We start from the raw sequence: 12,163 nt of genomic DNA on the forward strand, positions 1-12,163 counted from the left end.
GCCAGCTGTTTGAGGGCCTCAGTTCCTTGCTGGGCATTGACCAGAAGGCACCCTCAATTCCTTGCCATGTGGGCCTCTCTACAGTGTGGCTTTCAACATGTCGGTTTGCTCTGAGCAAAAGCGAGAAAGAGAGAGAGCCAGAGAGAGTCTTTCGTAGCCTAGTCCCTTCCGAAGCAGAGATATCCTGTCACTTCGGCCCTATTCTGTGCATTAGAAGGAATTCATTAGGTCCAGCCCCCACTCAAAGGGAGGAATCACACAAGGGTGTGAATCCCAGAAGGCCTGGTTCACTGGGAGCCATTTCAGAAGCTGAGTGTGGGCGACAGTGCAACTCGTGAGGCAGCAGTGGCCTGATTATCCTGTGTCAGACTCCCGTAGTGAGGGGCAACCACTGAAATGTTTCACTGCTGACGGGGAGGAGTCTTCACATATGGCTCAGCCAGCTGGAGCAGAGAAAGGACTGGAAAGGGAGCAACAAGTAGGGGGAGCTGTTGCAAGGCAACTGTTACAAGGGGGTGGCCACAGGGGGACGCTCAGGGCCTCACTGCTGATCCACCCAGAGGTCAAGGCCGGTCTGCAGGGTCACATGACCCCCTTTTGGCCTTTGGCCAGGCTCTTTCTCCTGCTTGAACTGCCTTTGTGTGTGTTGTTCTCTTCTCCTTTGAAGCATCCCTTAGAGACCAGGGCAGGCACCCCCATCTGCTGGACACTTCTGACACATCAGACTTCATTTACAAGGATGTCCCAGACATTTCGTTTATCCTCCCGCACACCTGGAGGGCAGGTATTGTTTGTGGGCGTGTGATTAGAGGTGCATGACGAGACGCAAAGGTGCCAGGGCTTTGTGACTTCACCCTGGTGACCTCACCCTGGCCAGGGGCCTGGTCCTCAGTCTTATAGGCCCAGAAACTGGACCTTTTTGTCCCCAAACATGCTTTAGTGGAGGCTGAAATCAACTCTAAGATCCCAGTGATGCTGTGTGGCCCAGATGCTAATCGATTGTTTGCAACTGGAATCGACTCCTCCGTTGTGATTTGAGGGAAGCCCCCCAAATCAATAAACGAACAAATAAATACTCCTTTGTCAAGTTCAGAATCAGTTGGCAGATGAAAGAGAAAGACAGATGAGGATGAACCTTTCACCTTTATTGCTGATGAACTGGTTGGAGAGCAGACCTGGGCCCACTTTGCAGCTGGGATTGGCTGGGGGAGGAGGGAAGAGCAGGCCAGCGCTTCCTCTCTCTCAACCTACTAGGCAGATCAGTGATGCCTCCTCTTCAGAGTAAATGCCAGGGCTGCACGAGGAGAAAGAACTCCTCTGTGGTCCTGGGACCAGCAGCATCAGTACCACCTGGGAACTTTTAGAAATGCAAATTATTATCCTAATGCAAATTAGGCCCAACTCCCAGAAGAATTGAATCAAACTCCAGGGGTGGGGCCCAGCATTCTGTATCTTAATAAGGTCTGAGGTGATTCTAATGCGGCCTCAAAGTTGAGAACCACTGTGGGAGCTGCTCCACATGGAAATCTGAGGCCTGGGAAGCAGTGCGCTCCTGGAATATTTTGCCACCCGTGTCTGTCCTTCCCCCCATCTCTGGGAAAACAAATCACAGGGAGAGACGTTTCACCGCTTCCACATTTGATTTTTAGCTTACAGCTGCTCCCAGGAGGACCAGGTGGAGGTTCCTGATTATCTCCCCTCCAAAAGGGAAGAAGGTCATGGATTTGGTATTCGCTAGCCTTGCCTCTTTCTCTTGCAGACCTGGGAGGCGCTAGCATCCCCTTATTGGCCTTGGTAGTCTTTGAAGACGCTAGAATGACCATTAACCAGAAGTGGAAATGGAAGCACATGGATCCCCCGCAGAAAAGCCTCTTTGGCCCCCATAGCCCTTAGGTTTCAAAATAAACTCCTTGCCAAGGCCTGTCCTCTCCAACTGCATCTCAGCCACTCACTCACCTTTGCTTGGACACCTCCTTAGCTAGTCATTCTAGCCTCCCTCTGTCTAATATGCCAAGCTCACTCCTGCCTCAGGATCTTTGCACTTGCTGTCCTTCTACTTGAACAACTCTTCCCTAAGGCCTTGGCGGGCCTGGCTCCTTCTCGTCCTTTAAATCAAAACCCAAATGTCATCTTCTCTGACCACCCATTTAAAGCGCCCTCAACCCCACTTGTCATTGTTTATCTCATTAGCCCGGTTTATTTTCTTCGGAGCACTTGACACTATCAAAAAATGACCTGGTGTGTTTATTTGTTGACTTGTTTATTTATAAGAGATCAGGGGCCTCGCTGCCTCCCTGGTAGTAGAACAGTTTCTGGTACGTTGCAGGCTTAAGATTGACATGAATATTTGCTGAATAAATGAACACAGGAAAAGGCTCCGGGAGAGAAGGGTCAGAGTGGAATGATTCAGGCATTAAGACAGCCATGGGCCCAAAGACCCAGCCTCCTTCTTCCCCAGGGCAGGGGCCCCTGAGCCCAGCTGAGTGGGTCTGCGTGGAATGCTTGTACCGCACCAGGTTTTCTGCCTGCTTTTCCTCTCGCCCATTATCTTAGACCCAGGCTCCCCCTACTTCTCCTCCCCTCCTTCCCCTTTCACTGTCATTACATTACAGTCATCAGAAGCCAGCAGATTCACAGCCTCCTGTTGGCTTTTTCATAAAGGACTGTTAATAGAGTTAGTTTTCAGCGGGGGCGCTGCAAACTGTTGTCAAAACTCTGACTTAGCCACCCACATCCACGTAATTAATCACAGAGGAAACCAGAAAAGAGTGGCATGAGGGCTGGGGTCCAGCTGTGTGGGGGCCCTCTTCCCAGAGGGGACTGTCATGTAACACACAGCCGCTGCCCACCAAAAGCCAGGCTGGAAACAAGACAGCCTCCCCGGAACCACTGCAGAGTACAAGTCAGGATCTAATTAGCACTGGGGGGTGTCCGCCACCTTCCAGAGGTTGGTAGCAAAGGAAAAGAAATTAAACAGGTGGGGTAGAGGCTGGAGGGAGAAAGAAAGTTAAAGATGGTTTATTTTAAGATGACAAGGAAGCTGGCATTTATTGAGTACTGTATTAGTTATCTATTGCTGTGTAGCCCATTACCACAAACTTGTTGGCTTAAAACAACACATGTTCATTATCTCCTCATTTCTCTGGGCCTGAATCCGGTAACAGCTTAGCTGGGTCCACCACTTGAGGTCTCACAAGGCTGCAATCAGGGTGTCAACCAGGGCTGAGTTCTCATGTGGAGGCTCAGCTGGGGAAGGATACGCTTCCCCGCTCACGTGGTTGCTGCAGCACTTAGTTTCTTGTGTCTGTAGGACTGAGAGCTTTGGTTTTTTCCTGGCTGTTGGTCCGAGGCACCTTCAACTCCTAGAGGTTCCCCACAGTTCCTTGCCACGTGGGCTTTCCCAGCTTGGGCACTTACTTCATCAAGCCAGCAGGAAGAATCTCTATAGAGCAAATCCACCAGCAAGATAGAGTTTTATATACCATGGTGTAATCACAGAGGAAATCACGTCCCATCTCCCCTGCCCTATTCTGTTGGTTAAAGGCAAGTCACAGGGGAACTTCCCTGGCGGTCCAGTGGTTAAGACTCCATGCTTCCACTACAGGGGGCGCAGGTTTGACCCCTGGTCGGGGAACTAAGATCCCGCATGCCATGTGGCGCGGCCAAAAAAGGAAAAAAACAAGGGAAGTCACAGATTCTGCCCACATTTAATGGGAGGGGGGTCGTACCAGGGTGTGAACACCAGGAGGGGGAAATCATAGGACAGCCACCCTAGAGGGTCAACCACAGTACCTTTTATGTGCTAAGGACCGTGCCAAATGCTTTTGCGTGTGTTACATCATTTAATCACTAAAACAGCCTGAGGGGCAGGCATCATCCCCTTTGCACAGATGAGAAACCTGAGACAGAGGAACGAGAGCTTACTTGCCCAAGGTCCTGCCAGTGATCAGAACCACTTGTGTCAGGACAGCAAGCTTACAGGCTGGAGGGTCAGCATCTTTACAGGAGGAGCAAGGGCCCGAGGTTGGTGGGGAAGAGGATAGTGAGAGGGTTCTGGCTATGAGGCGTGAGACCAGGAGGGAAGATGGCTGTGGATGACACGTTGAGAAGGAAGAAAACCGACAGTGCTTCGTTTGATGATCTCTGTATTCTCCATGAAGCAGGAAATGAGGGTGTCTCCTGAGAGATTGGAGGTTGGGCTGGAGGGGAAGCAGAGACAAGTTGGAACAGCACCTGTGCGGAATGGGAGAGGGGGAACAGGAATCCGGCCAACATAAGTACAAGGTTGCCGAGGAGCGTAAAGCTGCTTCCTCCATGGAGACTTCAGCAGTTGCCTTGGTAGGTGGTACTCGCTCCCACCCCCAGCTCTTTGTGCAGTCTACACTCTCCTCGGGCCTTGTAGGGCTGTGGTTCGTGCCCGTGTCCATCCCTCTCGTCAGGGCAGGAACCTAACAGTAGACCACATTGGGCCTCCTGGTACCCAGCACAGGGTCTGGCGCGTGGGAGCCCTTCGTAAATGGCCTTGGTTCCAGACCCTGAATTTCTAAATCACTCCACTCTATTACCTCTCACCCCCTAAAGGCTGACCAAGTTCTAAAAGGCTATTCAAAACTACATATTTTTATTTTTGTTCCAAAAGTAAAATTTGAAACCACAGCAGGCTACAGAGATGCAGATCCCTCAGGGAATAGGGGTTTAGAGCTGGAATTGAGGAAGTCTTCTGCATGCAGAACCTGGTGACCAAAAAATTTTGCATTTGGGCCCAGTCTCTTCGATATCAGAAGTCAAGGGCCATTTCAGAATATTCCATATCAATCTAGATTGGTGTGAAACGTTGCCCACAGTGTATTATTGCCTGAAAAATACAGTCATAGTAGATGGAACAATCCCATTTGTATCAAATGACAAGTTTTGACTCATTTTAAGTGACAGAAAACTGAACTCAAACTATCTTAGACAAAATCCAAAACGTGTGGGCTTATCTTCAATGAAAAGTCCAGGATGCCAAAGGGACTAACATTTTGGCCTGAGAATGAGGCAGATGGCTGCCAACAGCCCCCAGGGCCTCATCCTCCCCTAGGATTCCTCACACAAGTCCTGAGGTCTACTCTGATTGGACCAACTTGGTCACATGACCGTCACTGAGCCAATCACTGTAGCCAGGGGGATTCCATCTGATCCAGCCTTGGTCAGGATGGAGTCAGTGTGTTGTGAGCAGGAGAAGAGGAATGGATGCCGCGGTGGTCATACAGGCAGCAAATATCCACTCTGTGTTGTGCTTACGTCCACAGAAAAATGACCGGGGAGATGCTCACCAAAATGTCAAGAAAAGGGTTCTCTCCAAGTTACAGTACTTAGGGCAGAGTCAGATGCCTCTTTTTGTAAAATCAGCCCCATGCTTCACCCTAGGGACTAGACTAGGGACCACCACTGGAGTCTCATCCTGACCCACTAATAGTATCTAAGCCTTGCTGGAGGACCAGTTCTGGAATCCCTGGAGACACTGAGTCCCCTAAGGCCCACCTCAACTCGTTTCCCAGCCTCTGCTGGGGCCTGAATTGGGAGCCTGACCTGGACTCCAGGCCTTTTGCCCTCCTGGCGAGGAGGGTGGCAGGGCTGGCGTTTGCTCACTTCACTCTGAGTAGGGTCCTCCACCCTGGAGAACCACTTGGGACCAGGATGCTCCCACCCCCAGGACTCCTAGCTTCTTTACACCTGGAGAGCCCCACCCCACCCTGCCTGCCCAAGCCGAGCCCGGTAAGTACGGACCACACACTCTTCAGACTCTTGTCCCAAAGCCAGCCCCTCCTGGGATCAGTTTCCAAACCCTGATCTCAGCTCCACCATGCCACTCACTTGTTGCCCAAAGCGGCAGCAATGGCCCCCCTAATGCTACACAAGAGACCAGGGACAGGCAGTACCGGAGAATGGCATTTTATTTCTAATTGGATCCATCAGTTGTGTCTGACAGTTTCTTTGAACCGTCTGCGCCGGTTCTTAGCCGACCTTTGGAGGCTCTTCTTCCTGGCCTTACGGTAGATGCCCAGTTCCTCTTGGTACTTTGCTCTCAGGAAAGCTGCCCTTTGTTCATAGGGCTGCTTGTCATAGGCTGTCATTGCTGACCACATCTTCCCCGAGGCCTTTGCCACCTGCACTACTGACCAGTTTGGATTCTCCCACTTGAGCTGGGCGTAGTGGTCTTGGCAGAAGAGTAGGAAGGACGATGGAGGTCGTCTGGGTGCGCCGGGGTCCCGCTTTCTCTTCTTCTTCCTGCCAGGGTAATTCATCATCTCCTCCTGGTATCGGGCTTTGTCGAGCTTAGCCAGGGCTTCATATTTGGCCTTTTCGTGCTTTGAGATAGACCTCCATTTCTCCGAACACTTTCTAGAGAACTCTTTAAAGCCAAGGTGGGTGTTTGGCTTCTGCTCCATGAACTTGTTTCTGTAATCCAGCAAAAAGTGGATGTAAGAAGAGACATTTGCCTTGGGCCTTAGCTGGACTTCTCTTCCCATGTTCGTAAGGTCATTTTATTTTCTGGATCTAGTAACTCAGACGGCAGAGACTTTTGTCTGCCACACTCCAGGAGCAATTAGAAGGTGCTCTGCTGGTGGTGAATGTTTCTCTCTGTAAGAGCTGCAGGCAGGGGTCCCCTTTTCAGTGGTGGTGGCATTGTTGGGTCAGAGGGGATTGTGACATCACTCACAAGCTGGCCACTCCAGGCCAGTGCTGGTGGCATTTGCATACAGGTGCTCTTACTGGTTGGCTACTTGGCGATCACATTTTGCTTCTCGTGAAAGATAATGGTTCATGCAGAGAAGGCTCTGGAGCGGTACCCGCCCCCCCGGAATGTTTCTCCTTGGTTTCCTGGAGGCAGTGGGCTTTGCTCAGTTGGGGAGCTTTCCATCCCTCGGTTGCAGTAACAAACCACGGGGTCTGCCTTCCCCGCCGTACGATTGTCAAGATGCCGCCTCATCCCTTCCAAAGACAGGTTGGAAATAATGAACACGAGGAGGTGGATGGCTCCAGAGCTGTCATGATGAAATGTGAAGTCTTTCTGTTTGCCTTGAACAGTGGCAGCTCATCCTGTACAAAGAGTTTAGTAGTAACTCTAAAAATAATCAGGTGTGGCAGCTGTGACTCGGTTCCTGTCAGGACAGAGTCATCTAATTTAAAACCCAAGCACTTGGCCTATATGTCTGAACTCTTCATTTCTCTGAGGAAATTGGGGGTGGGGCGGAGGTTAGGGAAGACAGGAGGAGAACCTTAAGATTTTACTAATTACGCCTGAGTCCATGAAAATGAGGCAGAATCCTTGGCCTGTCAGGAGGCCCCCCTGCCTTTATCCCGGGGGTCCCCGTTTCTTGGGGCTAGAGCACAGAGCCCTAGCAGCTTCACTCAAACGAGTCGGCCTCTGGCTTTTTGAGAGAAAAGTTGCAAATATTCCGTCAGTCTTCCAGCTGGAGGGAAAAGAAAAGAAAAGTGTCATTTATGGACCTTTGGACATTGCGAAGTCCTTGCTTACCTGGTCGTGGAGTTGATACCACTCAGTGCTTGATGACAGAGCCAGGTTTACAGGACTGGAACACTGAGTCTCATTAACATAAAATTAACCTGTTTCAGGTAAAACAGCCACTAACAGGTTGGATCTGGATTTGAACCGATTTGCCGGACCGGAGCCTCTGCTTCATGCCACCTGCACAGAACAGCTGCCTGGGGGGCCTAGGGTCCGGGTGCGTGGCCTCAGCAGCTGAGCTGAGTCTGACACTGAAACTTGCCTGAGGCTAGACCACATTTTGAATTTTGGCCAAGGCCATTTCCAAGGCTCCACAACCGATTTCACCTTCCATCTTACATAAAAGAAAGATGGATATTGACTAGAGTCTCCAAGCCTGAATTCTAGTCCCAGCTCGCCACGAGGCGGCTGGGCTACCCAAGCCAGTCCCTTCCTTCCTGTAAGCCTATGATGTTTCATCTATGAAATCAGTGATGTGGAATCAGTGTTCCACGGGCCAGGAAAGACCCTCGCGGTGACATGCTGTAGTTCTGTGGCCGGACTGGGGAGCCCGTGAGATACCAGATGCCAGGTCAGGGTGTCCGGGCCAGCGGTGGGGGCAGAGAGGTCTGGCCAGTGGGAACAGTTTAATCTGGGGACACTTCTCAGCCTAGGGAGCTTTTTGCCGCTAGGGTTCTTTGTCCCACGGTGGCCAGAGGTTGGCTCGTCTGTCTGTTGGACTTGAGCTGGGCTAACAAGATGAATGAGACACAGCTCCTTCCTGGGCTAGAAGGCTGGGTTGTGAGGAGGAACTTGCGTAACATCCAGACGTGATAATCAGCTTTAGCTCAGACTCACAAAACGCCCAGCAGCTTCTCTGTGCCTCTGTTCACAACCTTCTGCCCCCTCTTAGGACGATAAGGTCCAGGAACATTAACTCCATGAGAGCCACCCGGAGCCTAGCAGATCTAGGAAGGGAAGACAGTTAAGGTGAAACCTATGACAGTCCTTTGGTGTTGGGGCCACATTCCCGACTTGGCGGGGTGAAGCGGGGCACCCCTTTGTCTAGTGGAGCTGCGGGAGAAGTGAATACACCAGACTTTCTAAATCGATGCTGTGTGCGCCGGCATCTGAGGTTTGCTCCTTTCCATCCTTCCCCAGCATGCTCCCTGTCCTGGGAAGCTGGCCCATATGGACCACATCAGTGGCTCCTATGCCCTCCGGCTTCCACTTCAGTTTGACCAATGGGGACCCCAACAGGACATCAGGGAGGGAGGGAGGGAGGTGAGGTCAAGGCAGTTACTCTCTGGCTCCCTCCCCGCGGGATTGCCTGGAACTGGCTCCCCAGCCCCAGGGAGGCTGAAAGCCCCATCTCCTCTTAAGGCATCCTCTGGAAATGACTCTCCTTCCAGGTTCCCTCTCCTTGTCGCCCCTGCTGAGGGTGGTAAGAGCTCCACCTTTACTAGCCTCTGAGGATTCAGCTCTCCCTTGTGGCTTTCCAGCACCTTGCCCGTCCCTCTGTAAATGGCCTCTTTGTTAAACACTCCTCCAATTATTCTAATTCCAGTGGCCATCTGTTTCCTGCTGGGACCCCGACCAGTGTGCTGTGTTTCTAACCTTCCAGCGTGAACAGCGGAGGTTTCACAGCGGAGGTGGATAAATAAAGCAAGTGTGGGCATCCATCCAAAGCAGAAGGGTATCGAGCTTCTGGAGGCCTGAGCGCTGGGCAGTCACACGGCCCAGAGGGGCCTGCAGGGGCCGGTGTGCCTGCCGGGCGGTGGCAGGACAAGGCCACGTGGCTTAGGAAGAAGTGTCTAATGTCCTTTGTACCATGAGATGACCTGCAGGCAGGGGTGCTGCTCTGGAGGTCCAGGTAGTAAATAGTGCAGGCTTCGTGGGCCGTGCATTTTCTGTTGCAAGTTCTCGGCTCTGCCATCATAGCTCAAAAGACAACACGTAAACGAACGAGTGGCTGTGCACCAGTGAAACTTCACAAACACAGGCGTTGGGTTGGGGCTCGTAAGCCTGCCCACCCCGGTCTAGAGATGTGAGTTCAGTATTTGCAGACTTCTGGATTGCAGTCTACAAGAAGAAACGAATTTTACACCGTAACCCGTTTATGCACATGCACACTTCATAATAATAATTGATACAGTGCCTAACGTGTGCCTCTGTTCTAAGCACTTCACCCACATCAGCCCATCTAATCCTCGTGACAGCCCTGTGTGTGGGGTGCGAGTCAGGGCATGCTACTTTTATCCCCATTGTAAAGATGAGGTCTCTGAGCACATAAAGTTTGCAGAAACAGAAGTTTTACGAAACTATACCTACTATGTGTGTGACGTCCTCTTTTCTTCTCCATTCTATGCTGTCATAGTCTCCTCTATTTTATTTTTTTCTTTAAAATGCACCCCACGGTCTGAGCTTATGACCTGCAAATGGGTCACAATCCATGGGTGGATTTGGAAAACACTGTTTAGGCGGGTTGGGATGGACCCCCCCACACACACCTTGGAGGTGGTGAGAGCCTCTTTCTCGGCAGCGGTAATACCAACTCCTTGTAGTGGAGGAAGGGGGCAGATACCACTGTAACCAAGGGATCAAAGCAAAGACTATCAGTAATAGGCCCCGCTGATATCACACACCCCCTTCGATGATGCGATAATAAGAGCATCTCACCCAGTGGTATTCTTCCCCCAGATCCATAACCCTGGTCTAATCGTGAGAAAATATTAGACCAACCCGAATTAAAGGTCAGTCTACAAAATACTCGACCAGTACAAAAGTCTCAAGGTCTTGAGAAAACAAGGAAAGCCTGAGAAGCCGACAGACTGGAGGAGACTCTGTAGACATGGTGCCCCCATGCAAGAGAAATGCTGGACTGGATCCTGGAGCAAAAAGGGGCCCTAGTGGGAAACCTGGGGAGATGCGATAAAGTCTTCCATCGAGCCAATATTAATGTACCGGTGCGGTTTCTTAGTTTTGCTACATGGATCATGGTTATGTAAGATGCTAATATTAAGGGAAGCTAGGGGAGGGGTATACAGGAAATTTCTATACTGTCTTTGCAATTCCATGCTCATTTCAAAATAAGTTTTTTTTAATCTCCCCAGCTGATGGGAGTGTGCACCCAGGGTTGAGGCACCCCACTTCTAATCCTTCTCCAGGAATCCTAGGGCAAATTTTATCCTCAATTGTAGCAGCATATGCTCCTGGCATATCATCTGTCACAGTGTTTCTCAAGTTTGGGGGCAAGCATCAAATTTGGGGAAATTTTTTAAATCCCAGGCCATAACAGCAACAACACGAGGAGAAGAAGTACGTGGCAGGGGCACGTGATACACGCCGTGATGCTCCCTCCATCCCCCTGCTGCCCTTTCTCCTTTAGGGTGGGAATCAGTGCTGCACTTGACCTCGGAGCAAGGCATCTGTGGCACGTAGAAGAATGGCTCCACGAAGATGTCCACATCCTAGGCCCCAAAGCCCATGAATATGTTACCTTACGTGGCAAAAGGAACTTCGCAGATATGATTATGTTAAAGATTTGGGGTTGGGAAGATTATCCTGGACTGTCTGAGTGGGGCTGATGTAATCACATGGGTCAATATCAGAGAAAGGCAGGAGTTTCAGAGTGAGAGATGGAGATATGATGACAGATGCAGAGGGTCAGAGTCAGAGAGAGGTTTGAAGATGCTACACGGTTGGCTTTGAAGATACAGAAAGAGACCACAGGCCGAGAAAGGAAGGTAACCACTAGAAGCCAGGAAAGGCAAGCCAACGGATTCACCCCTAGAGCCTCCGGAGAGAGTACAGCCCCACAGACACCTTGACCTTGGCGCAGTGACACCCATTTGGGACTTCTGGCCTCCAGAACTGTCAGATAATTAATCTGTGTTGTTTTAAGCCACTACATTTGCAGTCATTTGTGAAAGCAGCAATAAGAAAGGAACACGGTATCCAACTGGTGGTCTGTAACTATTCCTGTGCAGTTCTTAACCCCTGCTTGTGTTAACAGCGATGAGGAATGTATGCCGCCGCTTAATGGATTACTGGAGGGGGTCGGGAGCACGACCTAGTCAATTTTACACACTTCACTCTCTCGCTGACTCATTAAGTCACTGATTCGCTCACTGGCTTACCAGTTAATTCACTCTTTTATACTTTCAGTTCATTCACTCGCTCACTCATCACTCATGTGCACACGTGTGCTCCCGCACACACACACATTTCAACCAGTAGCTGAGTTGCTGGAGCATTGCGGCTGCTGCTTTAATGGCCATCGGTAAGCCGTGTTGGAGGGATGGATACGTCTCAGGATTGGTGGTGGTAGGAGGCATCTGAAATTTCCTGGAAGCCAGACCGGTGGGGAAGACATGGTCATGAGCAGGGTTAGGCTCTTTGGCATGGACCTCATGCCAAGAAATGTTAGTCAGATGTGACCATGATAGTTTAATACAAATGATGTTAATGCTTTAGGTAGAGCACCTCCAGAAGCCTAGAGAGAGAGAGATTAATATGTCCAGGGCAGATGAGAAACGCTGGATTGGATCCTGGAACAAAAACTAGGGAACGTTAGCAGAAAAACTGGGGAAATGTGAATAAAGTCTTCCATTGAGCTAATGGTACAGTACCAATGTTGATTTCTTAGTTTTGATACATGGACCATGGTCA

The 12,163-nt window shown here is 50.6% G+C and overlaps 2 protein-coding genes across 7 annotated transcripts in view; one reads left to right on the forward strand and one right to left on the reverse strand.

Annotated features, from left to right (window-relative positions):
• CSMD2 (CUB and Sushi multiple domains 2) overlaps window positions 1-12,163 on the forward strand; it is a 671,005-nt gene that overhangs the window by 292,800 nt on the left and 366,042 nt on the right. The window lies entirely within an intron of this gene.
• On the reverse strand, window positions 5,955-6,512 carry HMGB4 (high mobility group box 4). The gene has a single exon (XM_030870166.1). It carries the CDS (start codon window positions 6,510-6,512, stop codon window positions 5,955-5,957), a length of 558 nt encoding a protein of 185 aa, XP_030726026.1.

Source organism: Globicephala melas, chromosome 1 (assembly GCF_963455315.2).
Source record: "Globicephala melas chromosome 1, mGloMel1.2, whole genome shotgun sequence".
NCBI lineage: Eukaryota > Metazoa > Chordata > Mammalia > Artiodactyla > Delphinidae > Globicephala > Globicephala melas.

Bases quoted from the DNA above. Each gene is read 5' to 3' on its own strand.
- HMGB4 (XM_030870166.1), bottom strand. From the start codon at position 6,512: ATGGGAAGAGAAGTCCAGCTAAGGCCCAAGGCAAATGTCTCTTCTTAC.